The sequence below is a fragment of the Anas platyrhynchos genome, chromosome 11 (assembly GCF_047663525.1).
Source record: "Anas platyrhynchos isolate ZD024472 breed Pekin duck chromosome 11, IASCAAS_PekinDuck_T2T, whole genome shotgun sequence".
In the NCBI taxonomy this organism is placed as follows: Eukaryota; Metazoa; Chordata; class Aves; order Anseriformes; family Anatidae; genus Anas; species Anas platyrhynchos.
Window position 1 is genome coordinate 15,533,941 of NC_092597.1, and position 27,755 is coordinate 15,561,695.

Here is a 27,755-nt window from a genome sequence, read left to right on the forward strand (position 1 = left end):
CCGATCACTCTTTCAGAGTAGCTAAATTTTAGCCCTTCCCTCTCAATGTCTGGTGTAGATCAAACAAACAGCAAATGGCTCCCTTTGCCCCAAGGCAGGATCAACTCCAACTAAAGTGTTCCTGATAGATGTTTGTCTAACTTGTTCCTATATGTATTTGGTGCTCAGAATTGCACAACCTCCCTAAAATCAGCATTTAACTGTTGTTATAGTTAAAGAACTTCGCTTATTTTTCCGTTATGCTTATGTAGCTTCTGCTGTGACTTTGAACATATGAAAGGGAAAGCAGAATATGATTAAAATAGCCACTGGCTATTTTTCATCTCCACAGTGGCTGACAAGCTTGTTCTTTGTTTTTGAACCAATGAGGTGTTAGAGAAAGAATTTTTAATGGAGATGAATGATGTGCGTGGAAAAAACATGGAAGTTAGTGCCTAAGTGAGGGGGAAAAAAAACTGGGTGATGATCTCCCTAATTTGCTCAGCAATATGAATATGGTGAGCAATGATTAAACTAGCATCTTTGAATTGACTGATGGATGATCAGCAAGATTTATTTTTTAAAGGGGAAAACCCCTCTCCTTCTTGGGGAAGGATATGTTTTGGAAGAGAAGTAATGCCATAAAAACTGAAACATTCGAAGCTATTTGGAATATGACAATGAGTGAATTAGTATAAAGTCTGTTAGTCTTGAATGATGAACTACACAGCTCATTGGTCCCTCAGCTCTCTGGAAAGCATCACTTAAATGATTTTCAGGAAGGTTTATTTCAGACTTTCAAAATTTCTATATACAATGTGTGAAAAGACATGGATACATATCTTTCACTCAAAAAAGAAAACAAAACAAAACAACTCTATATAAAGAGGCTGAAAAGATATCATTTGTTTCAAAAATATGTGTGGGGAATCATTTAAAGTTTCTTATAGTTCCCAAGATTCATATCTACTATCAGTGCAAATATTTTATTTTTACCCTGGAGAGTGAGATAGGATAAGAGGAAAACTTTTGAAAACTAGAATGTGAATGACAACTCTTTGCAACACGGTTAAAGCTTTTATCGGTTAAAGTTATTATCTATTAAATGCAATTATCTATTAAATGCAATTTATTTTTTTGGGTGGGGTATCCCTGATAATCTGAGGCACAACTTGTCCTTGACAGATAAACAAGAGCTGATGTTTTCTTTCTTGTGACCAAACACCCAATGGTGTTCTTAAGTGGATCTTTTCTGTGTGTGTTTGAAGAAGCATAATTCTGGACTGCAGCTCAGATACCAAATACCTATCCTACCTATAGCCAGAACACTGATAAATGGATGCAAGTAGAAGAAATAAACCTAACAAAAGTATGTAGAAGTTTTTTCTCCTCTTCTTTGATCTTTATCTGCCCATATGTGTAAGAAATCACATCCACATCTCCAGTTTGGCTGTATCTGATGGAATTCAGGTGGTTCTTGTAGGTTCTATACAAAGTCCAACAAAGTCAGTGAGGTATTTTTCATTAATTTCAATGGCTTTTAAATCAGGCTTTATTCACTAACTCCCTGACAGCAATAATTTAGTTACCTTTTATTTACCAGAGCTTAAGACAAAATTAAAAACAAAACACACAAAAAAAGGTTAATTTATTTACACAAATTCTCCTTAAGTCCAAATGCTAATGTCTCTTTTAGAGTGTGTGTGGCTGGGAGTGGAGGGAAACAAAAACAAAACCCACAAAACCTCCACCCTTCTCTAAACCCTTCAAATACAAGCAACTAGGGAATTATATAAATAGATATTCTTACCTTTACTACAAAAAATTCATGCGGAAGTCCTATCTTGGAATAAGCTATTCATTAGTTGGCTTGGCAGAAAGAACACAATCCAAATGAATGAGCTGCCAAGAGTATTTTTAGTGGTTTTATATGTTGCCCATTCAAATCTTGGAAAATTTCTTTAGAAAATTGGACAAACTGACCACTCATTTTTATAGGCTTTCGCAAGATCTAAAAGTGAAAAACAACTATTGTATTTAGCGTCTGTTAATGGAGGTTTCAGGCTACAGAACTTGAGAAAGTTCTGCTGGGAAGCTAATACAATAACCATAAAATATTGGACTGATAATAGGAAACACTGGCACAGAACAGATATGGAAAGAGTCATGCTAATGTTCCATATCCAGGGCTGTTACCTTGTGCCGAGTGCTAAAGATACTGTAGTCAAACATATACAGTAGTAGAGATCTGGAATGGAGTCAGTCAAACTCAAGATATATGCAATTGTCTTTCCCTACCATGAATAATATTGATTGGATAATTCTGTCTTTAGAGAATTAAAAAATGGGAGCTTGGACACAGAAGAGAAAGCAAGTTGGGCTAACATTTTTCCAAATGGAGAATGTGTGTCCTTTCCCTGCATGTGTAATTAAGCCCTCAGCTTCTTTTATCTGAAGTCAGTGGGATTATTTTTTTCTTCTTTTGCTTTTTTGGGAATTAGATCTGGGCTTGTGCTGCTGTTGTAGCTGTTCCCTTGACAAGGCTTTTTCTCCCCAAGCTAGAAGGAAAAAAATCAATAAAAGGAAAACTATTCACCAGATATCAAATGAGTTTCAGTAGATTATATTTTATTTGATTCAAAGTGGAAAGGAATGACAAAAGAATATTACATTTTTAATCCTACATAAAATACCTTTCTGGAAAAATATTTTCTGCATATGGAACTTAATTTTGAAGCTTTCTCAGCAGTACTGTCTTTCATACATATACTGTATACAAAGGTGATATACAAAACCTGCCCTCAGAAGATGTTTCATTTTGCAGCTTCTTTGTATTAGGATACTCTTTAAGAGGACATAGAGGCAGGACATTTTAACTTCTAACTACCTAGTCTTCTCTAACTCTAGTCTTCTAACTACCTTAAAACAAACAAATCAAACCAAATAAATAACAACAAAAAAACTGTTTATGAGGAATTTGGTCATGTTTTGCTGCAGTCTGTGAGAGAACAAAGCTGGAGCAGGCTTGGGATGATGAAATTGGTACAAGCTTCAGACTACGAATAGCCAGGGATCAAACAAAAGATGATCGCTGTATGAAAAAATATGACAATGGCTGGAACATCATCCTAAGCAGAAGTGGATGCTGCCTGTGCAGGTACCCCCTGTTGAAATTTCACAACAACTCCAATTCAAGCTGCACTTGTGAAAGAAGGGCTCTTCGCAACAATGAACAAAATGGTTCAAGCACAGGAAATCAGCTGGAGCCAGTGAAGCTGTGTAAAATTGAATCTTAAATTTGTTCGTAAGTTAAGCATGAGTAATAAAAACAAACCTTAAAATTATATCTTGATTTTTGGATCAGTTATACCATTGCTTTACATCACCCAAAGATCAGCTCACGGTTAAGTGGGCAAAACTGTTTATTCTGAGAAGAAAATTCATCTTGTTAATCTTGATTTATGCCACTGTAGAGAGGCACCATGATCAGGCTGACAAGTTTTAGAGTTACTTTGGGCAAAAATAACTTCTTTCAGACTGCGTCTCAGTTATGGGCCTAATAAGTCTTCTTCAGTGTATTAATTTTAAAACGTTCTACACAGTGATACCTACCTTAAAAATCAAGGATGAGAAATAATCTCTCAAAATAAAATAATCTCTTTAAAATTCATAGCTAAATCTTAATTGTTCCACATTTATAGAAAGGAAAACTAGGTTTCTTAATTGCTGACAGCTAACAATGTGGCTTTAATATTTTTCCTTTTGACAGATTTGTCCTGTTGCCAGGTGTATCTGCTTATGTTCTGTAATCTGCTTTGCATTACTTTTACAGTAATATTACCATTGAAAGTGCTACATGTAGTATTAAATAGCAGGGTGAGTCAAGAGACATGGGTTGAATGTGTAGCTCACAAATGAGAAGTTTGGAGGCTTCGTCTGTGTGATACAAATGTGGTAAAAATACATGTAACTAAATCATCAGTCTGGCAATATTGATAATCTTGGCATGAAATTGAGTCATGCCAGAGTGCAATATCCCAATAATCCAGGTTTATGAATATTGCAGATTACGGATAGACAAAATGTACAAGGAGGACTTTTCTATACTGGCTGCTTTTGCTACAGTTTATTCTTCTGTCAGTATTTCCCCTATAAACTCCTTTTATTCATAGGTCTGGCAGGTAGCCATAAAATTTTGCTTCTAGCTGGAACTTGGCAGACGGTGTCTCAAGTCAGGAAAATTATTTTAAACAAAATTTTAAAATACATGAAATATATTGGGGCTCTTTTAAAAGCTAGAGGTGCAGTCTTTTTTTTTTTTTTTTTTTTTTTTTCTTCTTAGAAAAAGTATCGGTTGCAGTGTTTTTCACTTTAAATCCTCTAAATAAATTCTTACCTTTAAAAAAAAAAAAAAAGACTGTTGTAACTAATAAGAAATAAAAAGCATGAATTTCATTTAAAGTGTACACAAAAAGGTACTTCATGTAAATGTTGTGGACTTGTATATTTTGAAGTGATTGTTCTTAGGTTATTGCTTTAAATTACATATATAACCTATCACTGTGATGGCAGAAAGCTTTTATGTGCTGTTATAAGCTGTAAGGTAAATAGTAGGACACATATACGTAATTCTAAATGTACATGCTTTTTCTTTTCTGTTACCTACCTGTAAGTCATATCCACAGGTGTCTTGATAAATCAGTCTTGACAAATTCAGCATAATACAGCAATTGGTGTTGTTGAGGGATGAACAGATACCATTTCAGTCTGTTTTATCATCTAGAATCCAGGTATACTTGGGTTGCACGTAAGTGTCATGAAAGCAGAATAGCTTTTCTTATACTTCAGGGTTTGCAGTGTTAATTTGGGCAAATACCACCAGGACCACCACAAGTCAGCAGGAATTAAATTTGATGGTGATTGTGGTAATAGCTCCTGGCTTTGTGTCAGGGTCTGTCCTCCATGATCTTGCAGCTTACCTGGAGGAGAAGTCCCACCCTGTGCTCTCCTCTGTCCCTTTTATCCCTCATTGTAAACTGTAGGTTTACTAGCTTGTTGATTAATTTTAATTTGGAGCTCCAGTAATTCATAGTGTATCTGCCATAGCTCTCCTTACCCTGGAATGAGTCCCTAAATGACAGTCAAATGGTTCTTTATCAAATGAACAGATCAAAAAGAAAATCAGGAAGCACGGGTATTTTATCAACAGATGAGTTGTTCTAGAACAAGTACCTGACCCACGGGGCAAATGTGTAATTTTATTTTATTTTTTACTAATTTTCCCATGTTGAAGATGGAAAGCATAATTTAAAAGCATTCAAAAACATGTAATCACTGAAATATGATTGCTATTTCATGTAGCATCAGAATATGGAGAAAAGAAAAAAGCCTAAAACTAGACTGCACGTTTGACAGTAGCACGAATGTGCCCAAAAGATCTTTGGAAGCTGATGGAAGTCCTCCACTTGCACCAGCATAATGCTTATCCTTTTATCATTGTTGTTCTCTTTCCACTGCATATGCCAAAGTGATGAAATTTTTAACTTTTGACACCAGTTAAAAAACATATTTAATAGCACCTTTATTTGGATGTTTGCAAATATATTTAATAAGGTAGTTTGAAAAAATAATGCCAGATATATTTCCCAGAAATTGGAATCTCTTTTTGTATTATGCACCTGAGGAATTCTGTGTCTTGGACTCTGGCTGACCCATAGCCCTGTTTATGCTGGATGAGGAACATGTAGTGTACAGTGTGAAGGTGGAAAAATCCAGTGTATCCAGGTGCAACATTTGAATAAGCATTCAGTAAAGCTTGCATGAATTCTTACTACTTTATGGAATTCATGAAATATATGGAATGTTGTTAATGCAGATTTATAAACAGGTTCAGAGAAAATTAACATATCAAAATGTCCTGAAGATTGTGTTTTCCTCTTCATGCTATGTACTTCTTACAGGCAGATATAGTAGGAAGGACAATGTTTATACTGACAAAATAGGAGGTGCAAGAATTCTGACTTTGGACACTAAAATATAATTTTGAGCTCTGCTACTCCGCTACTCCCATAATGCACCATCTCCTAAGGTCAGATTCTTATCTGTAAAATGGACATAATGTGTAAGCTTAAAATCTCAAAGTCAAAAAATACTAAGACCGGGTATTGTTATTTGTTGCACAAAACCCAGAATTTCTTCATCTATGACAAGATGTTTTATTTTTATTTTTTGCACATCCAAATGCAGGGACTGCGTATCAAATACTGTGTTGTGGAGAGCACTGTAATTTATTATCACCTAAATTTATTTTTATGCTTACTAGGGTATAACTTTAAAGTTCTATTTTGGGAATGTTAGTACTGATAGTTTTAAAAGGAATAGCATGCTTCTTTGAAAGGTTTCTAAGCATCCCATTCCTTCTTTTTTGCTTATTTTAAATTTCTGCCTTTATCTCTCATCCAAGTGCTGACAAGTGTTTGCCTCAGGCTGGCTACTGAGAAAGTAAGCAAAGATTCTAGAAATTTATATTGCTTTCTTGGTTATGTTCCCTTTCAGAACCTGTGTATATTTCCCAAGGTTTGTGGCTTTTGGGTTGTTTGCCAGCTACATGTGCAAATCTGTTGTAATTCTCTAGACCACTGAGAAATGGAGGGAATTGCAATGATGCTAAACGTTTTTCAGTGTACTTTCCATTTCAGATAGGGTAGGCTCAGAGGAATGGACATATTTTGAGAATTGGAATGTATATATTTCCAGCTACATATTTGAATGTACTTTTAAATCCCAGAAGATAATGAAATACCAAAAACTCAGGGGAAAAAAATATTAAAAAAAATCTGTGCTCTTGATATCTTGGTCATCTGTCCTGAATGAATGGACCTAAAAGTCTTAGAGATTTATGGATGACTTGCAATAATTTATGGAATATTACCCAAGGAAATAAAAGATTGCCGTGATCCAGAGGAGGAGGACTGAGGCACGTGCTCCTCTTGTAAAAGACCATTTTGTGATAAAAATGTACCCTGGATCTACATTTCAGTATAGATCATCAAAACCTGTCAGCAGCGAGTAAAACTAGTGTGTGTGTGTGTGTCTTTTTAAACTCATCTTAGTGATGTTGGTAACACAGAAATTGAAAAATAGCAACTTAATTATCAGTGCTTTTGGTACTTGGCTGCTGATTCTTTTCAGCAGGAATATGGAGGAACTGTATTTAGCTGTTGTTAGACACAGAAATAGCTGCTGGAGCTGGGTATCCTAATGCAGTTGCTTTCTGCTCGGAGTTGTTAGGGCGGGAACCACGATTCCTTCTCCATGCCCACAAATTCCGCGTTCCCTCTGTTACTGCTCACAAAGAAGGAAGGAGGTGATACAGACTCTTTTCGGTGCCAAAAGCCTCAGCTAGCTCATAGGTGCCAAACAGCCAAGCAACATTTCATCCTTTCCTGGATGCCAAAAGCCTCAAGTATCCCTGCTCCACCTGCCAAAACCTCCAACTTTGTCCTGACAACTCCTGCAGTGCAGGCCTATGTTGTCAATATGAAATTCTGCAACACACTGACAATGGAAAATCTGGATGCAGTATAATATTGAAAAACATGCTGAGATTCGTCTTCGGTTTAGTATCAAAATGAATTACACTGTAAATATTTCCTGTGTGTGACTCTTCTCCGTGTTTTATTTTCCAAAACGTGAATTTGAATTTATTCAAAACTGCTGTAGAATGAAAATATAGAGCAGAATTCAACAGAGTGTTAAACTACATCTGAACCCCCAGATGTGTTCCTTCATATAGCCGTACAAGTCCATCATTTGCCTTTTTGGCTCTTTTCTTGCTGGTCATTCTCCTGGTCTGTCACTGAGCTTTACCAGCTTGTGTTTCTGAAACACTCTTTTTGTTACCAGACACAGCTTCCATTTTGCTGTTGGTTCCTAGTGCGTGGACAGCTTGACAGTGGCAAGGCCAAATGCAAGGAATGGTTAATGTAACTGAAATAATGTTAGTAATATTAAGACTAATTACTCCAAAACATCTGCTTAAAATAGCTGCAGTTATTCCCAGGTGTCTTTTGTCAGTCTGAAGTGATGCATTAATTTTTTTTTTCCCCTCTCATGGTTTTCTGCAAAGGATTTTATAGTTCTAGATATGTTCTCTTCAGTGTAAGGAATAACATATAATTTATGTTGGTACATATAAATAAAAGATTTATTACACTTAATGACATATGCAGTGCACAATTAGATAATCTATAATGTACCCAGCAATAGTGGAAATATAGCAGGAAATGTCTTGAAATCAGTCATAACGAAAAAAGTGGAAGTTTTTCTGCTAAAATCAGGTATTGCAAGGTCTCATTAATGGTTCTTATTTGTCTGAAAATAAGATTTGACCGTTCTTCTATATAGTTGCTGCCATAACTGGAATGTGTTTGTTTTTTTTTTCTCTAAATCTGTAATCTGCATTCTACACCTTACTTAGATTGTGTGAAATAGTGGTGTAAATCATTTTTGTATGTGGCATTAGCAGGGAAAGAGATTTCTAGGATAGTTTGTTGCAAAGCAATGGGCATAACAGCCAAAGTTGGAAGTGAAGGATACTATTCTGAGGCTGGATAGCATCTCCAGTGGTTATCGGCAGGTAAATACTTGTTCTTTCAGTTATGCACTCGGCTCGTGGATGCAGTCAACAGTGCAATCTGATACCTTTTCCACTCAGTGTAGTGTCTGGAAAGAGGAATCTGGGAAACACATCACAGCTACTCAGGCAGGATATTTTCCCTTCAGTGCCATAATTCCTTGCGCTGCCTCTGTTTGGAGGCATTGTAGGTACTAGGAGAAGAAAATGGCAAAATGCTGTGCTGTGTGTAAAGATTAGTGAACAGCAACATAACCTTGTGCTTTGGAAGTCTCTGAAAGTCAGGATAGTGTTAATAGTATTTATGGGTTGTGAGAGTGGGAAGAAGCAATAAAAAGGAAATGCTTCATCTCTGTTCAAAATACCATCAAGGATGAAATCCACTCCAGGGAAAAAGGCCAGTACTGAGCTTTGGGTATTGCTTAATTTAGGCCTTCAGTGGGACCGAAGTGGTGTTTATACCCTCCAGTAGGTTCTCTCACTTGGACAAATTTAGTCTGAAGAATCTAAATTCTGTACGGAGAAATGTAGTTCTATGCCATGTGTTATTAAATAGCAATATGATATAGCTGTGCTAAGAGTCCTTCTGGGGATTCTCTTTTGGAGTTTGGCATGCTTTTACGAATGCATACAAACTGCTTTGATAAGAAGCTATAAGAAAAACCATAGAGCATTCACCTAGGGATCCGCACTAACATCGGCATAGCAGCGTATACAGTGGCAAATATTCCTTCATAACTAGGTCCTTACTGCCATGGCAAAGGCTTGTTTTGTAGCCATATTTTTCTAACCTGTTTGTGTAGAGCATTTGAAATTCCCATTCAGCACTGGGCATTGTCTGCACTGGAAGATGCCGCCCAGAGATTGCACTGAATCACTGAATTTTGCCACGTATCAGAGCTGTGCCCAGCTGCACTGAGGAAGGCCTTGGGACACATCGCAGGGCAGAATTAGGTGTAATTGGGGTTGTGATGTGTACCTGGCAAAAGGACTCTGACTTGGGCTCTTCAGCAGAAGAATCAACGTGTCGGGTCTCTGCTTCTTTTGTTGTACATTGTTGTAATTCCCATGTATAAAACACTACGTGCTTGGCTTGTGTCTGTATTTAAAGTAAAAATGTATGTAAAAGCTCTGGAAAACAAACATTTAAGGTATCAGAGCATTTCTGTTGAGAAGCTGAATCTTTGTTGCACTGAATGCTAAACATTTACATATCCAAGCCTTATGTAATGGATGTCTGAATAATAATAAAACTGCATAAACTGACCTTCATTCTCTGGCACCACATCCCCTTTGAAGTCTGCATGACCAAATTCAAGACAATTATGTCATCCTTCATAACAGCCAAACAAAAGTTTGGCCAAATAGTCATTTTTTCTCCATATAACAGCACTGTGTTTGATTTTGCAATGTGTGTCAATGTAGCTGTTGTTATTTACTGGCTGTTACAAGTGACAGTAAAAATCCCCTTGTTTTAGATTAATGATCAGCCCTGGTAACATCTGGATTTCATTTATTTTACCTCAGTGCCCACTTTTGCTGTATTCAGTTCCTTTGAGAAGCACAGTGCAAAGCAAGCACAGCCTGCATGCGTGTGCACAGCTAGCAGAAGGTGGTGTTACTGTATATGCCCATATGTGGCAGAAGCAACACGGAGCCCTGGACGGAAGAAGGGAACTTGGCACTAGCATTTCCCCCCCTCCAAATCTTCCAGTGCCATACTTTCATTAAAGTTCTTCAAGAACAAGGCTGTCTCTGTCAGTTAAGGGTTGTCAGCAGAGGCTCAGATTGCACATTGCTGGGCCTCAGACCTTCAGGAAACCTTGGCATACTGTCATCTCAGCCTTTGAGGCTCAGCCTGTGTCACGAAGTGTTTCAAAACTTGTAGTTTATTTTCCCCCATCCCCTAATTCAAGCGTTTCAAGGCTCATGTGCAGCATTGTGACTTACCCTTTTATTATTTTGAAAATTAATAATAAATATTGGATGCATAGTTTGGGATGGAATATTTTGAACTATCTTTATCATATGTGCTGGAGTTGTTTCTGCAGAGAAAGTTGTATAGGTTCTGAAATACATTTGCCTTAAATGCAATGCTTGTATCCTAACTCTGTGTTCCCATTTGGTGCTTTTGGAATGGGTACAACTCCAGCTAATGTGGCTGGATCAAGTGGAAGAGTGGTGCCTTTTGCCATCTAGTTTTATGTAAAGAGCAGCAAATCATCCAGGTTTTTCTTAAAGTTATGTTAATAGCTGTTTCAAGTTATTTTGTCTGGTTTCACTACAGCACAGGCGGCTTTATTTGATCATGTTATGTCACAGGTGTACGTGTACATGTGTACATATACATGCACGTGTAGGTACACAAATACTTTCATTATGAAGCATGTAAACCGTAAGCTTAATGTATATGTAGTAGTACGTCTGTTGGAAAATTGAGCCACTAAATGAAAAACACGTAGCAGAGTGTCACTACTGAAGCATATTAGAATTATGACTTAAGACAGTAAAAACATGAAAAATAAAAGTTAAGAAGCAAGCCTTGAATGTAGTTCTGAGATACAATAATACTCTTTGTGCCCAATTGCAATTAGCTCTTGATTTAATTCCTAAATGAGCTTCCAAGGTTTTGTTGGTTTAAATCATGATGTTGGTGATCTTTGCTTTATTTTACTTTAATTTGGTACCGTGGTGTAGACAAATGTAACATGTAGAGTTTATGAAACCAGACAGCTAGTAAATCAATATTATTTTGCTAGTAAATTACGAAGGCAGTGCAAGCTGCTTTTAACTCTTTCCCATGGGACAAGTAGTTTGAACTAGCCGGAGTTTAAATCAACACTGTGGGCACTGAATTAGTCAATGATTCTGAAGAGGGCTTTGTTGGCATAAACTTCTGCTTTGATCATCCTAGTATTTACAGCTTTTTAATTAGATACAGTTCAGAACAATGAATTTTATCAAAACAGTTTGGTAAGTGAACAACTGGACATTGTTTAGAGCTCTAGATGGCATTCTGTCTGTTAATATCATGTGGCTGGTTTTAATACAATGCTGAAGGTAGGATTATTTTAGGCATTGTCACTGCTTTGTCCAAAGAAACTTTGTATTTTACGAGAGAGTGTAACATGTACTGCTTTTTTTTTTTTTTTTTTTTTTTTTTTTTTTTTAATATAATTTTAAACCGTTCTTAACATACTAAAAACCAATTCTTTGCCTTGGGATTACAGAGGACAAACTTTAATTTTGCACTCATAAATTTGAAAGAAGTGAAGTGACTCTTGTTCATCTCAACTTATTTTCATGTGCTGAGTGATTTGTTGGGAAGTGCTGAGCTCTTTTTGCTCAAGATTGAAGGCAGTTACTTCCATTTTCAGTGTCAGACATTTCAAAGTTGGCTTCTGATGTAAAGCAAGCCCAACGCCAGTGCAAAAATTCCTCAGGGATCTTGGCAGAGCAGGGCTCTATCGTTTCTGGAACAGTAGATTGGCTTAAGTACACTTTTAAAGCAAAGTAAGTGTTTGTAAAATTTGTAAACCGAGGGGAGCAGAAAAGTTAAGGAGCCACTGATGTGTTTAGACCAGTGCCTGCAGTTTGCTGTTCAAATGGTGATAAGTTATCTAATTAACAAAATAAATTCTTCAACAAGCTCTTGTTTTCTGAGGAAGGGATGAAAAAGTTTGGAAATTGCTGATGTTTCTGTTAGCAGTTTAGCTTTGTGGAATAGTGGTGTTATATCAAATCTTCCTGCTCTTATTAATGCCTTTAAAATGTGTTTGAGTAGTCCTTAACTCTGTTTAAGTACAGCTAAGCTTAACTATGTGCCATTTGTGTTTCTAAAAGGATGCTTGCTCAATATTATTGCTTCCGACTGCAATGCAAATGCAGCCTGTGTGACAGCTGATGCACAAAGAGAGCAGTTTGCTCAAGTTCTGTGGCATTTGATTATTAACATTATATTTAGAAGAAAATCCCTTTGTCTACATAGCATGGTACTGGGTCATATTCCTTGTACGGCTCTGTTTTGAAAACAGCTTTGTTTTTATTGTTTGCCATTTTTGCTTCGAGTTGTTAGGCTATTGTCTGAGTCAACTTTCTTCATGGCTGAAGATGAGCTGACATTATCTGTGCTGTTGAAATTTAAGGAGAGTTATGTATTATTTTTTCGTGTACCACAATATTCAAATTATACATCCCTCACTTCCTTTCAAGTTACTTTTGTGAGGCATTTTGGAAGAAAATAAGACTAAGTTTTGTCTCATGAGCTTGCTTACATTTTCTCAAAAACCAAAAAACAAACAAACAAAAAAAACACACACACAAAACCAAACAAAACAAAACAAGAAAACCACCTGGATTACTAAAATGTGTTCATCTGGTTTAGTATTAAGATGTGTACAAATGTCTTGCACTTCTCTGGATTCAGTCACACACAAAAATCTTTGAAGTATTTTAAGTGTTTATTTTTAACTGGCACCTCTGAAGACCTGAATGCTCATTTGGATGTAATTTATGGAGTAAAGTAATGTTTTTGTCTCTGTTCCTTATGTTGTTTGCTGACACAGACCTTGGTTAGTGTTTCTCTGCCCTTGTTTTTTGGGAAGGGGTAGTGAAGATGCTACAATGCTATCAGATTAAGCTGTGCCTTTCTATGCAGTCAAAAATTATAGAAATGTGGATGTGCTGCCTCAGTTTCTCTCTCTGAGTTGTGACTTGGGTGCCCACTGAAGTCAATAGGAATGAAATACTGGCTGTACAAATAATTATTTCAGTTAAGCTTGGGTGTACCCTACATCCTCTCACATTTGCAGTTGTGGTGGAACACAGGGTAAACATTGCTCAATATTCTGTCACTTGGGATAAATTACTCTCACTGCCTTACTTCTATCTGGGCTATGGCTTTTGCTCATAATGGTGCAAAGAACAGGCACATAGTTATGTTTGGAGTTTATGTGCAAACACTATCAACATGGTGATTAGAGTGGCTAGTGTTTTCATCTTCATCTGGTGGGTAATTCAGGATTATAAAAAAATCTCAACTTCTTTATGATGACAACCCATCACATATGTCTGATGACTCTCAAGTAATCATATTGGATGCTTGGTTACAAAAATCTGCATGTGTTTTTTCAAGAAAGAAATTTTAATGGTTGCAGGGACAGAGGAATGAAAGTAGGGTTTAAATGGAACACATGACGAACAATTGTGAAATCAGAAAGAAATGCTTGGGGAAACCCTGAATTTGATTTTACCTATGCTTTCTTTGTGAAGGAAATTTGTAAAATAAAAGCGGTACTCTCCCGAAGCAGAACATTATGGAATAATTAGATTCATGTTGCTTTTTGAGATTGAATTCTTATGGTAAGAATTTACCATGTTCTAAAATACTTGGAGAATTTTTTCTGGAAAATATGAATTTTCTTCAACTGGATACAATTCAAGTCAAAAATGATATTTTTGGGGGGTCAAGAAGATTTTTTTCTTTTTGATCCAAAATCTTTTTATTGGTGTTATCTGGTAATAATGTGTTTTTGAAGACTATGTGAGAAGCTTAAATCACTGTTTAATTGCTGTAGCCTACAAATCATTTTAAGCCTTTCCTAATCTCTCTTAAATTAATAAGGCATTTTGTCATGAAGTTGCATTCTTGTTTTACTTCCCTAACTGCAATTCTGGGGCTGCTTTTTACAAAAGGCTTTTGCTGGACATCTGTATGTTGGCAATGATTGCATATTTGGACACGGCAGTCCTTGTGCAGAAAGCAATGCATTAAATACACGGCATCTTCAAACACTCAGCGTATTTTCCCATGTAATTGTTGTATATTAAAATAGTAAATACATTGAGATGTTGTAAATAAGCAGCAAAGTAATATACTCACTACTAATTATGTCAAGCAGTAAAACATGTAACAAGTCAGTTAATTATTTTTTTTTCTCTCTACCCTCCATTTTTTTCAGACCTCCAGAATTACCCGCTCTGATGAAGATAAGGAAGGCTCCTGGGATGCCTGGGGAGCCTGGAGTGATTGCTCACGGACGTGTGGTGGGGGAGCCTCCTATTCACTGAGGAGATGTTTAAATGGCAGGTTAGCCACATGCTTATGTATGCTTATTCTTCTGCAGCTATACCATGTTTCCCTGTCTGCTAATTGTGCTCATAGGAAAACACCGATGCTTCTGTTTTTGAAACTAAATGCTGTATTACAGATCAAGTGTCATAAAATCCTATTTTTAATATGTTTCTTTACTATATTAGATAAATATCTTAATGCTCAACTCTGATAGATCTTAAGGGTGTAATTAAGTATGTTAATGGAATAGCGAGAATGATTTTACTATGGTCAAGTATTAAGAGAAATCTCTGCCATGGGAATGCAAAGTGAATGCCGGGTTACCTGGATACAAATTGGATCTGAAGTAATGTTCAATATGCAGTCTCCTCCATCTCTTCCCCGTAGTAAAACAAACAAACAAACAAACAAAAAAATCCAAGTGACTAACTCTACGTATAGATGTATCAAATGCTGCTTTATGTTATGAAAAGTTTTCCTCTGCCAGTTCTTTCTGTGCAGTGGTGCTGGTGGCCATATGTGTTCGTGGATAAGCTTCAGTGTAGCATGAAGAGAACAGTGTATGCGGTGAAAAGCATTTACCTCAGTAGTAAAACTGAACTAATATAGGACTTGTTACTACAATCCTAAAAGCATGAGTAATGCAATAGGGCTGTAGTCAGGCGAGAAGAGATCTCAACCAGCTTAGAAGCATCTGTGCCGGCATCCATATTTGCTTGCTTTACTTGAGTTATTCTGAACCATTTTTGTAAACTTCTGATTATTTCTTAATTTTTTGAGTTACATGCGGTATCACGCAGAAAGTCAATTTCTCTTAGAGAAGGCTGATAAACTTGTATTTCATACAGTTTGCACATCACATTAAAAGATGATTAAAATGCTGCCTATTCCTTTCAGTGCAGAATGCACAAAGATCTTTGAAAATAGTAATATTTCCAGCAAGAAGCCATGATATTCTAATAGTGTGTTAGTGACTGTGAAATGAGCACAATAAATTGTAGCAATATAAATTCCACTGTGGTTTTATTAATATTTTTAATGCGATCCCCTGTGAAAAAACATGTGTTTTCCATACCTTGACAAATGTGTAGTTTAAAAGTTTTTTTTTTCCTGTGCTTTACTGTTGTAATGTCCAGGAAATGCACGATTGTGAAACGAAGTTTTCACATTTGTACGTATCATAAACATTTTTTACATGCACGTTGTGATATGATCATTCTTGCAAAAATTGGAAATTTGAGACATGTAATATCTTGAGCTTGGAGAACTGTACCTTCAGCTCAGCTGGTTGAACTCTTGCTCCAGACATCCATTGCTCTTTCTTTTTTAAAAATGTATTTTTCAGTCTCTTGCATTTTAAAAAGCTTTTTAATATTTGCAATTAATTTCCATACAAAAAGTGAAAAACTTAGTCCAAGAGCTGTAAATGACCAGCTATTTGTTCGTTCTTCTTCAGCATGAGGCAGGTCTTTTTACAGTTCAAAGGCATTATTCTAAAACACTTTTTCTGATTTTAGAGATATCACTAAATGTAATTTCCCATCAAGTCATGAAGAATACATTTCCAGTTCTTTCAAGGGCTTGATTTTGCCATTCTGACTTTAGAACAAGAATATCTTACCCTGTGAAAAAGTACCAGTCAGTTATCCAGAAGTTTGGCAAACTCTGTCCCTGAAAAGGTGTGAAATCCTCACACCCCCATATTTCGATGAAAGAACAATAAATAATCAGGACTTTATTATATGCCTGTTACTTCACCTACTAGTAACAGATTTCATTATAGAGCTAGGTTTCACAATTCACATGCATGTGTTGGGAACCTTAGGAACTCAGACAGGCTGTGAGAATTGCATTTCATTTAAAATTAGGAATTCTGCTCATTCCTTCAGATCAGTAAAATTACATGCTGTTCTTCAACATATTGCATTGTGTGGGGGGATAAAGGAAAGTTTTGAGGCTGTTTTTTCTTTCCTAATTGAATTCGGGGAAGTAAAATTAATGCTCATTAGCTATAAGCTTGATTAAAGAATTGCTTAGATATTCTGATCCTCTTTTCTTCTGGGTTACATCCCATGGATTTAGAAGTAACTTGCTGAAGTCAGCATCGATCAGGCTTTATGGATGCATTATGAGTTCTTTTTCAAAAAATAAATGTGTTTTTCATAAGATTTGCAGCAAATTGGGCTCACAGAGAAAGCCACATGTTCTTTGCTGAAGAGACAGCAGTGTAACCTGTTGAGTCCCCAGATCCCCTTTGTATTTAAACCTTGTATTTTGAGTTCAAATTATGGTAGGGCAGAAGTAATAAAAGTCTAATTTTCAAGAGGATAACTAGCTCTAAAACATGCAGGGTTGTATTTTGCTGTAATGCAGTGTAACCTTTTTTAATCTATTTTTCAGGAACTGTGAAGGTCGGAATATTCGATACAAAACCTGCAGTAGTAATGTGAGTCTGGCTTTTAACCCTATTTTACAGCTTCTTCTACTTATTCAAACAATGTGTTAAAGTTTAAGAAATGCTGCTTCCTATTTAAAAACTTATGGTGGATAATTTTCTTTCCATCATTATTACCGTTTTTAAAGATTTTGCTCTGCATGACACCACGAAGTTTCAAATTTAGGCTTCCCAAATGGGTATTTTCTTTTCAAATTGTAGTGCCAATTGTGATTTAGAACACTTTATAGCATTTATAAGGAAAGTTACACATTTTGGAGTATTAAGAAATCAGTTCTGATCTTAAAGTAGCAAGTGCTTTTCCTGGGGTGCTGTCTTTCAGATGAAGCATTAAACTGGGGTCCTGATCATTTGTGATCACTAGCGATAGTACACCACTTGTCACATGTGCAAAGAGGGTAACCACCTTTGTAGCTTTCAAATCCTAAATTGGATAATTACTACTTACATACCCTCTGTTTGCCTAAGCCCAGCTCTTTATATTTCTATATGTAAAAGTATGTATATTTAGGTACACTGGCATAGACAATTTCCGTGACTGAATATGAAGCTGGAGATTTGAATATGCAGTTACTGTTACTATGATGCAATCAAATTTTATTTTTACAGACACATTTTATGAAAACCAGTCACATATGGCATACTTCATGACGTGCACTCAACTGATTTGTAGTGATGCTTTATGCTGTTTAAACAGCTGCTTTCTTTCACACCAGATGTTGTAGTCTGTTCAAGGTGTGCAGCTCATGCAGGATTTTGTGATACCACTGATCATCAGACCACGTGCACAAACACAATAATTCATAATGGGGTGGTTTATGACCTGCAGTCACCTCCTAGTATGGTTTACCTTACAGTACAATATGACATCCTCACAGTCCCATTCCAGAATAGAGGGAAGATAGACAAAGTAAAAGCATCTTATCTCCATTTTGCTGTAGTGCATTTGATTCACCTGCTTCTGCCTCTGGGAGAAAGGTAACAATTTTCACACAAATACCCCTTAAAAGGTGAGCTGTGCAGTTGCCTTGCATTGAGTTATACCCAAGGAAGAGCGGGTGATAATCAAGGTATTGCCAACTCTCTGATTTCTGCCTGTGTCAGGCAGCTGTGAAGTATGACACGTGTTCCTTAGGAGACCTGATTCTGGAAGTTGCCCAGTAAGTATGTTGAATCAGTGCATCTCCTGGGAGAACTGGCCATCCCCACTCTTCAGTTTGCCACGCCTACGGTTTCTTCTGTGCCAGTTGGCTTCTGACCTCTTCAGGAACAAGACTTACTAGCACCTTGAATTGTTCTAACACTCCACTTCTTGGTGTTGGATGGAGTTTCCACCATTGGATGGAGTTTTTTTTCCTGGCAGAAACTAGTGGAAGTGATTAATGAATCAGGCCCAGTACATGCAAAAGTCAGATCCTGGAGACAAACCCTGTCACTCGACCTTTCAGAAGTAAAGGCCTAGTAGTTTAGTACAGCATGTCCTTACCTTATAAATAAAAATAATAAATAAATAAATTTTAAATAAATAAAAATACCACACACACACACACACACAAAATCAGTCTCTTAAAGCTGTGTGATAAACTAGATTGCAGCCAGACAGTATGTAAGCAATAAACAAAATGCCACCATATAAAATGCTTGCTACATTCCTGATCTAGATAAATGTACTTTATATGCAATAATATATATGTAGGATATATATGTAATATAATATACATGTAGGATATACATGTATATCCTTGTTTGATGCAGTGCACTCCCACTTCCTATGCAACATTGCAAACAAGTCAGTGTAGTATACTATGTTCCTCCAGTGAAACAATCAGGAAACTACAGAGTGTACAGAAAAAGGAGAAAGATGAGATCAATTTGTGCATAGATCTGTGTTTATAGCAGAAGTTACATGCTTTTTGGAAACATAAGATCCATTGCGGACACTGATTGTTCTGAGGATTACGCAGTAAAAATCTATGGCGAGAATGAAGGCACTCAATACCATATCCTTTCTGAACCCCCAGGGAGTTTTTCTGAAATCACTAGGACCTGTTTTTTAACTTTAAGACTTATTTTAAAGTGATAAGTGGCTAGCATCTTGTATGTGAATATGTTTGAATTTATGATGATTCAAATGCTAATTTCCAGACAGGAAGCTGCATTTACAGTTCTGCTTTTGGGGCATGTCTGAAAGGGGTCAGGTTTCTATTTCAGTTCAGATAGAGCCAGATCTCTCAGGAACTGTTTTTGCTAGATTATGGATCAGATAATGGAGAACTCCAGAGAAAAATAAATTTCATGAGATTTCCATTGTTAGTACAGTGGAAAGTTGATCTTTGAATTAGGCCTCACTGAATTAAAACTTAGTATTAGACCTGATTTAACCTTGAAATGGGAGCTTAGACCTAATGCCAGACTAGGACTAGGCCAGTCCTCTTTCAAATGATACAATTTTCCCCAAAGCATTATTTCTAATTAATGTTTCTCACTTGAAGAGTAAAATTTTAGTTTGAAAATTAAGAGTTTAAACTAGCTTCTTTCCATATTAGTAGGTATTATTGTTAACCACATGAGACATTCGGTATATATACAGTGTAAAATCGTCTGCAAATGTAATTTTGCTACATGATACATTACACCACTAACATCTATATTGGGGAGTACAAATGAAGCACAACTTAATGTGTGTGTCATTCTAATGAAAAGAACAAGAATCATTTTACCAGAAAATTGGTTTCATCTGGATTTGTAATAGAATAGTAGTAAGTTCGCTGAACTCAAGCATAGTTCCAGAATAATATTAGTGATGTTTCAATCAAAAAAATCAATTCAAGGTCTTAGCAACAAAATAATTGCTGACATTATTAAGGCATACATATGTTTAGCCTGCTTATCTTTCTGTCTATAACTGGGATGCCATGTGCTTGGTTTCTTAGAACTGCATGTGTGCTTTCAGCTTTTCTTAAAGAAACTTTAGAGAAATAAATGATACAAACTATTCATTATATGCTGTTCAATGTGATTTTCAGTCTTTCTTAAACCCCTTTTTTATATTTCCATTTTTGTATATACTGTTACATTCTGATGCTATGATGTGCACTATATGGAAGTGTTTAAGATAATCCTTTAGGGTCTTATTCATAGAACAAGTTATTTGGGCCATTTCCCCATAAATTTCACATTCTTACGTGCCAAAAAGTCACTTATATGTTTGCCAGAGTGACTCTCCTACAGTTAAGAAAAAAAACATTTTGTAACAGATTTGCTCAAGTTTAATTCCACTGTAAACTTTTATTATATACAGATAATGCTCACACCTGTTCAGCATATTTATTGTATTGTTGTCTCAGCATCCACCTATTAACCAGTTCATTTATCCTATTCAGGAAATCTTGGCTGATCTATCTCTGCTCTATTCCTATAATATTTCACTATGAGTTGCATAGTTTCTTTCTAGTCTGTTTGCTTATTTTTTTATTTAATAATGCTGATATACCCTATAGCTGTCCTGGCTAGGGTTTCTAGCTCAGGTATCTTGATTTTACTAAGAAGTGGCCTGAAAATTGTCTCTGAATAACTTAGAACCTGAAGCTAGTTTCAAAAAGAAAACAAAACAATGACTTCATCAGTTTTGGCTAGGTTTCAACAAAATGAGATTCAAAGAACAAAACTAGACAAAGGACTAGACTTTCTTTGGTGTCATCATTTTTACTGGGAATTTTCTTGCCTTCTCTTTTGTGCTTTTTTCAGCAGAGTAATTGTTGGCAGGAATCACAGGGTCTGATGCAACCTTCATATTTTGTCCATGAACATTGCTTACAAAGATTCAGATTTCCCAGGTTAGCTTTGTTTTCAAAGACTATGAATAGTCACTGCCAAAACTAAAACGATACATTTCATAGGAAGCCAGCCCTTAAATGCAGTAGTTTTAATGATCTGTCACAAAAAGAATGGGAGATTATATATATGTTTTAAACTGCATGCTAGTGATGTCTGAAGCATCTTTTTCAGATCTGCCTGTCTAATATGTTCATAAGTCATGTCATAAATACAATTCATTACACTATGAAATCTGGATGTGATTATTTTACCAATGTTTTCATGTATTAGACATCATAGATATCTGTTCAGCTCCTTATGTTTTGTGCGAAGCTACGAGTGGCCTGGCTTTAGTTCAGTGCTTTGAGTACAAGGCAAAAGTGATTGCTGAAGTTAGGAAATATGAAAAATCCTGAAGTAGGTAGCAAAAATATTTAAAAAAACAAGAAAAAAAGTGTGGAATATTGACAGGGTAGGGGGAAAGAAGGAATAGAAGGAATGAATTGATATCTGAAATAGATTAAAACCACAGAGTAAGGATTGTTGCTCCTGTATCACTGGCTGACAAGCAGCCTTGCCCACTTCCCACACATGCTTCTCCTTTGCCTACCTCTCCCACATCTTGTCCCCTCATTTTTCCTTTCTACTTTTTAAGCCCCCCCCCTCACTTTTCTGACCCAGTCCAATGAAATCAATCTGAAGTCTGAATCCTCTTGTTGTCTTGATTACATTCCTTTCTGTGCTTATTCGTCTTTCTGTTTAGATTATGAACTCCTTTCTTTATACAAACATATTGCTCTGAGGAAAACGGATCTGAACTCGGTTGTCATCCAAATTCTGCAATAACGTAAATGATAATTTCAGCCCTCTGATATCCCTTTGTGATGTTCCTTTTAGGCTCCTGCTTTTGAACACAGCTCAAACATAAAGCAGGTGGAGTTGGCATGTGAATCAGGAGTTGCCACAGTCTCTTTGTGTTCTTTGAAGATGCCAAAAGAGAATAGGGAGATGAAAATTCACTTGCTCTCCAGCAGTCAGGAACTGAGTGGAAGGAAGGGGCTGCATTGTGTTGAATCAGTGAGAAGCGTACAGGAACCATAAGTTGACATCCTGACATCGTGGTGTTTGTGTCTTGGCATTGCATCAACACCTAGCGATAATGAGTTGTAAGAACAGCCTGTCAAAACTCAGCCTAAGGACATTTCTCTGCCTATTTTACAGATAGCATTTTAGTTCTTTGTTATGAAAATGAAGCTGTGCATGGTTGAATAACACTAGTCCAAAATATTGCTTCTAACTTTACTTCTACTATTTCTTATCCTTAGCTTCTCCTCCATTTGCAATGGTGGAAGGGAACCATATGGTATCCATATGAATTCTGGTGTCCTCCCTGCTTTTTAGCCTCGTAGTTATGGTAAATGGGAGGTGACAGATAAGTCCAAGCCAAATTCTGTTCTCATTTACACCCATGCAAATTTGGGGAATTTCTCTGGAATGATAGTAAATAAGGGTACTTTCTAACAGTATTTGCTTCACATTTTTAGAAGCTCTCACTTGTTGGATTTTGCACAGGCAAAACTCTTGAAGTGTTACATAAACTGTAATTTAAAATTTTCCTTTTCTTATTTCATCATGTTATTGTTTAAACAAACTAGACTCAACCTAGAAGTATCCCAGGTTAAAAATATGAAATGTACTAGCATAATTTTAATTTACTGTCACTGTAAGGCGTAGCACCAGGCAGTGTTGAAAAGCATTGCTGGGAATGATCAGTGAATTGCTCAGTGCACTTTGCAAAAGCTCCTTGTGCTGATCTATAAAGGCACCACTGATTTTAGAAGTTTTTTATGAACTACGGGTGAGACAGAGACATCTCTTTGTTGCTGTTTCCTATAGTGAAGATAAAAATAATTATAAAAAAAAAAATGAGGAACTGACAAAGTGTCATGCTAATGCAGTACCAACTCATTTAGATTCATATGACAAAACGGTGTCAGGAAGATATGTTGAGGACACTGGAGTAAATTCATGCCATTCTTATGTATGTTTTAATCTGTAATATCATGTAATGCACTTGCTGTTTCATTAGTTTTTTGTTTTTTGTTTTTTTTTTTGGTTTTTTTTTGTTTTTTTTTCAGGGGATGCTCAGTTCTGATAATGTTGAAGCACAGTTCAGGATTAGTATTTTTAACTAATACTGAGTAATAAGTTCCAGGAGTTCAGCTGACACATCACAATCTTTCAGCCTTATATCCAATGAAAACAAATCTTTGTTAAAATCAGCCTCACATCTGGCATGTATGTGCAGTTGGAATTCTTGGAAGAATATCCTCTCAGTCTGGCATATGGACTGTTTGACACTGGACATACTTCTAAGGGAAGTCTTCAGTGAGAGATTGTTTGACACACTAACTCCTTTGTCAGTACTTTACCAAAGTTCCTTTTTAATAAATCAATATTCAACTCCTTTCCTGTCACTGTAGTTTAATATTAACATCATTGTTTGGGTGCAATATTTTATACATAAAAAATAAAAATAAAATTTTAATATTTCAAACTTTGTTACCAAGGCATTTCTTGTATTTTGTATTTTACCTATATATGCTGAGGCTCTGTGTGGGAGGAAGTATTGAACTGTCTCCTTAGAACTAGCACTATACAATCATTACTGATTTGAAGTATTTTTTTTATTTCAACAAAATAATTTTACTTTTTCCCTTGAGGTGAAGATCTTTGTGTAACTATAGTAAAGGACAAAATTCTGGTGTCTTTAGACACCAGGCTTTAGAAGTGAATGTACAATATGGTGTCATAAAAAGTAGCGTTTTAAAATTATTCTCATGTATCAGTTGTGTTATTACTGGGATATGGTTAATATTCTGTTTCCTGTATTGTAAGCAATGGATTAAGGAACATAAATTGTTTTAATACACACAGTAGAACACTGCAGTGTGACATATTTAAGAGTTGTACTTGAAGATCCTTGTGGGTCCTTTCCAACTTGGGATATTCCATGATTCTGTAATATTTTTTGTAGCATTCCTGAAACAAGCCTACCTGAATAGGTTCTATCTAATTCTCAGATAACTTTATAAAAATGCAGATGGTTCACTTTTTTTTTTTTTTTTTTTTTTTAAATAATTTATCTTCTTTCATTTGTTTATAGGACTGCCCTTCAGATGTTGGTGACTTTAGAGCACAACAATGTTCAGCCTACAATGATGTCAAATACCAGGGACACTTTTATGAGTGGATCCCTGTGTATAATGATCCTACTGCACCATGTGCCCTGAAGTGTCAAGCACTGGGAAAGAACTTGATTGTGGAGCTTGCCCCAAAAGTTCTAGATGGTACTCGTTGCAATATCGAATCCTTGGATATGTGCATCAGTGGAATATGCCAGGTATGTTTGTAGTGGAAATCCAAATACGGCCTTTGTTCTGTGGCACTTTGCACATGAGGTGGCCACTTTTTTTTTCTTTTTTTTTTCTCTTTTATATATCAGTTTTCTGCCACCTGGATTGTAGATAACATACCTTTCTCTTGCACACAGAAGCCCTTGACTGTCTTATCCACTGACATTTTTATATACAAATAACAACTCAATAACATTCACTCATTCTTGTATTTATATTGTAATTTTTATCATGTAAAAATTACTGAAACTAGTTAAAACCCAACCTTTGGTATGTCTGCCATGGTATGATGAAATTACATAGACTTCAGATTCATTTTACTTCTTCTCCAAGTCTTTCATCGTGTGAACTCTGTTATAGAAAAAAAATATATATTTTACAGGCTCCAGCCCAGAATGGCAGTTGGGTGTGTGGGAGTGTGTATGTCTGCCTGTTACATGTGTTACTCTTGCCTCTTTGTTTCATTAAGAGGCAACTACAATACTACAATAGTGGTTTTTTTGTTGTTGTTGTTTTTTTTTTTTTTTTTTTTTTTTTTTTTTCCCACAAAGTGCATTCCAAAGATCTGAATCTTAAATTCCTATCATACATTTGTAATTTCTAGATTTCATTGCTAGAGGGGAGGTTCTGCCTCTGATAAAAACATTAAAAATAAACAAGGCTTGCTCAGCTGCCAAACTCTGGCTTTACATACTTGCATCATACTTGCTCTCCTTTGATGGAAGAGGGAGTCTAAGGCCTCTGCAGCCTCTTAAGATGGATATTCACATGAGTTTGATAATTGGGTTAGAAGCTCACTGTCAGAACAAAAGTGGATGGCAGTTGGATAATCCTTCATATAGAACCAGCTGAAACTTCTCTTTTTTCTGTCTCCAGGCTTAGCACCTTGTAAGGAGGTGTTGCATCTTTACTGGCCAACCTGGATCAGGAGACCTAGCCTCCTGATAACCTTAAGGCAAAGAGAGACAGCAGCATAAGATCGCAGTATTTTGTGCTGCCTTAGTAACTGGAAAACAGAAATGCATGAGGAAGGGCAGCACCATACTTCCTTGGTTCTATTGGCTTGAATATGATTGTTTTTCGTCTGTCCCAGTTTTAGTTCTAGCCAGCTGATATTCATTCAGCATTGTGCCTAGTTCTACCCAGTCCTACCCAGACTTCTCTCCTTGTCTGCCTAGTCTCCATATCACCACCTTTTCTGCTTCAGCTGAAAGACAGGCTTCAGGCAGTTGGAAGTGGTTATAAGATTTTTCCTTGCACAGACACAGTCAATGTACAAATGTGCTCTGCATGCTGGGTTTGTAAGAGGCCTTTATAAGTGATATTAATAGCTTAACATAATGGCTTTTTGAACCAATTTCAGACTCAGTAACTTGGAACCAGTTATTTTGAGCTCTACCCGGAGTGGTAACCATTATTATACAGGGTGAAGTTGTGATAGAATTATTTGATTTTTAGTGTATTTTTACTGGAAATCTACCTTTCTATCTACAGTTATAATTAGAGTTATGCTATCAACTTCAGTTAGGGTTTTAAAAAAAGGCTATAATTGAGGCTTTGATCATGTCTCACTATCAAATAAATATTGTAATATTAAGTTTTATAAACAGAACCATCTTAATAGAATGGATATGTTATTGCAATTAGTTTCCTTTCTCTGAATCTGTTGTTGTGTTAAATGCCTAAAAGGAATGTGGCTCAAAAATGCAGTATATAGTCTGGAGAGCAAAATAGCCCCATTATTGGAGAAAATTTGGTGTTTGGCAGAAGACTGGTGTGCAGATTACAGCGACATTAATATATGATCTGGACCTTGCTGTGTGTTTTGTGACTTCTGTGTATACTGCACTTCCAATACCAATCATGCCAACATACAATGCATCTGCTGCTTCTGAAATACAAGAGTTCCTTATGGTTTTGCCCTTCAAGAGACAGCATTTGTCAATAGTATTTCACAGTGGTATCCAACAGCATTCATTAACGTACGTGTTTAGATAGGATATACCCCTATAAACAATGGAAGAACTTGCAAAATAATACGTTTCTTTTGCAATATTCTTAGTGATGTTTTTTTAGTATCAACTTTCACCCTGGAGGTTACCAACGCATTTTGTAGATGATACATCTACAGAAGCCTTTCTCTCTGTGTCTATTGCAGAACGGAAGGGTGTTGAATCTAATGTAGCTTTTTTTTTTTTTTTTTTTTTCTAATGAGAATTTGGCTTAGTGATGAGGGGTTTCCAGTGTCTCCCACAGTGACCTTGAGCATCCAGAATCTTTAATAGATAGTGTAAAATTCACTTTGGCCAAGGTGGACCAAGTTTTATGAAGAACAGTTGAAAGACATATTCAGAATTCTTGCCTTAAATGTTTCTTGTTAGTATTTTTCAGTATTTCTGTATGTATATTTGACAAATAATTGGAAATTTAAATAATCAGTTTTTAGAATAACCCAAGTAGTGGCTCAAAAACTTGATCATTTCAGAAACAGGCACTGGAGCTCTTTTACACTGCTAATGAGAATCTTTTTTTTTTTTTCTCCATATATTCCTTTTTATATTATTATTATTTTAATTGTGCAAAAATATTTTTCAGTGTGAGAGAACATCTTTTGGGAAAAAAAATCCAAGGGTATAGTATGCAGTTTCATATGTGATTTTACTCATTTATACCTTAATCTAAAATTATAAGCTCTGAGTTGCTTTCTCTGCATTTCCTTTTAGGCACTGGCTATTGGTGAAGTATTTTTGCACTGATAGATTCTTTTTTTTAAGTCTAGATCTGTTGGCTTAGAATTGGAAAATTTTATCGAGGTGTCTATATCTGTATCTGTAGTTGATGTACCTTTGAGATCTTACAATAACTTTATTTATTTATTTATACATTTATTTATTTAGTGGTTCTGCTGTTACCAACACTAGGAGTTTTATTTACCAAAGACCTTTAAAGATGATAGTCATTTGACTAATCTTTCTCTTTGTGGACTGTTTTGGGGGCAGAGTGGAAAGGTTGCTTTCTTGTGAAAGGGAGTGGAGAGGGGGGTACTTCCTCAGAAACTGACACCAATCTTTGTTGCTACTCCTGTTTAAGCAGGAAAAGAAAACAAATTGACATCTAATCTTTCCTGGAAGAATAAGATTGTTTAGTCAACTGCTGTTAAGTTTGAGAGACAGCAAAAAAATGTGATTCTCCAGGATTGTTGCTATAAGATCAGTCTGTTGGTTTCTGACATATACTTGGCACAGCCTGGAAATAACTTGGCAAGTGTTTTTACAGTTAACTCATCTAAATAAACATGTCATTCTGCTGATGTGGATATCTTTGCTTTTATGCCCGGGAGCACCAAAGAGTTAGTATAAGGAGACTGGCTTGCCCGAGTCC

General features: G+C 36.1%; 1 protein-coding gene across 10 annotated transcripts in view; it reads left to right on the plus strand.

Moving 5' to 3' along the window:
* The window catches only part of ADAMTSL3 (ADAMTS like 3), a 188,697-nt gene that overhangs the window by 69,989 nt on the left and 90,953 nt on the right, over nt 1–27,755 (plus strand). For 9 of the 10 annotated variants that reach the window (XR_005268490.2, XM_027466441.3, XM_027466440.3 and 6 more), the window contains exons 4-6: nt 14,575–14,702; nt 17,088–17,133; nt 24,125–24,361. Coding sequence is in view for 9 of the 10 variants with exons in the window: in XM_027466441.3 (XP_027322242.2) it covers nt 14,575–14,702; nt 17,088–17,133; nt 24,125–24,361 (411 nt within the window). In the remaining variant the exon portion in view is untranslated. Of the gene's footprint in view, nt 1–14,574; nt 14,703–17,087; nt 17,134–24,124; nt 24,362–27,755 lie in introns of those variants that run through there. The other variant, XM_027466444.3, reaches the window with a different exon arrangement.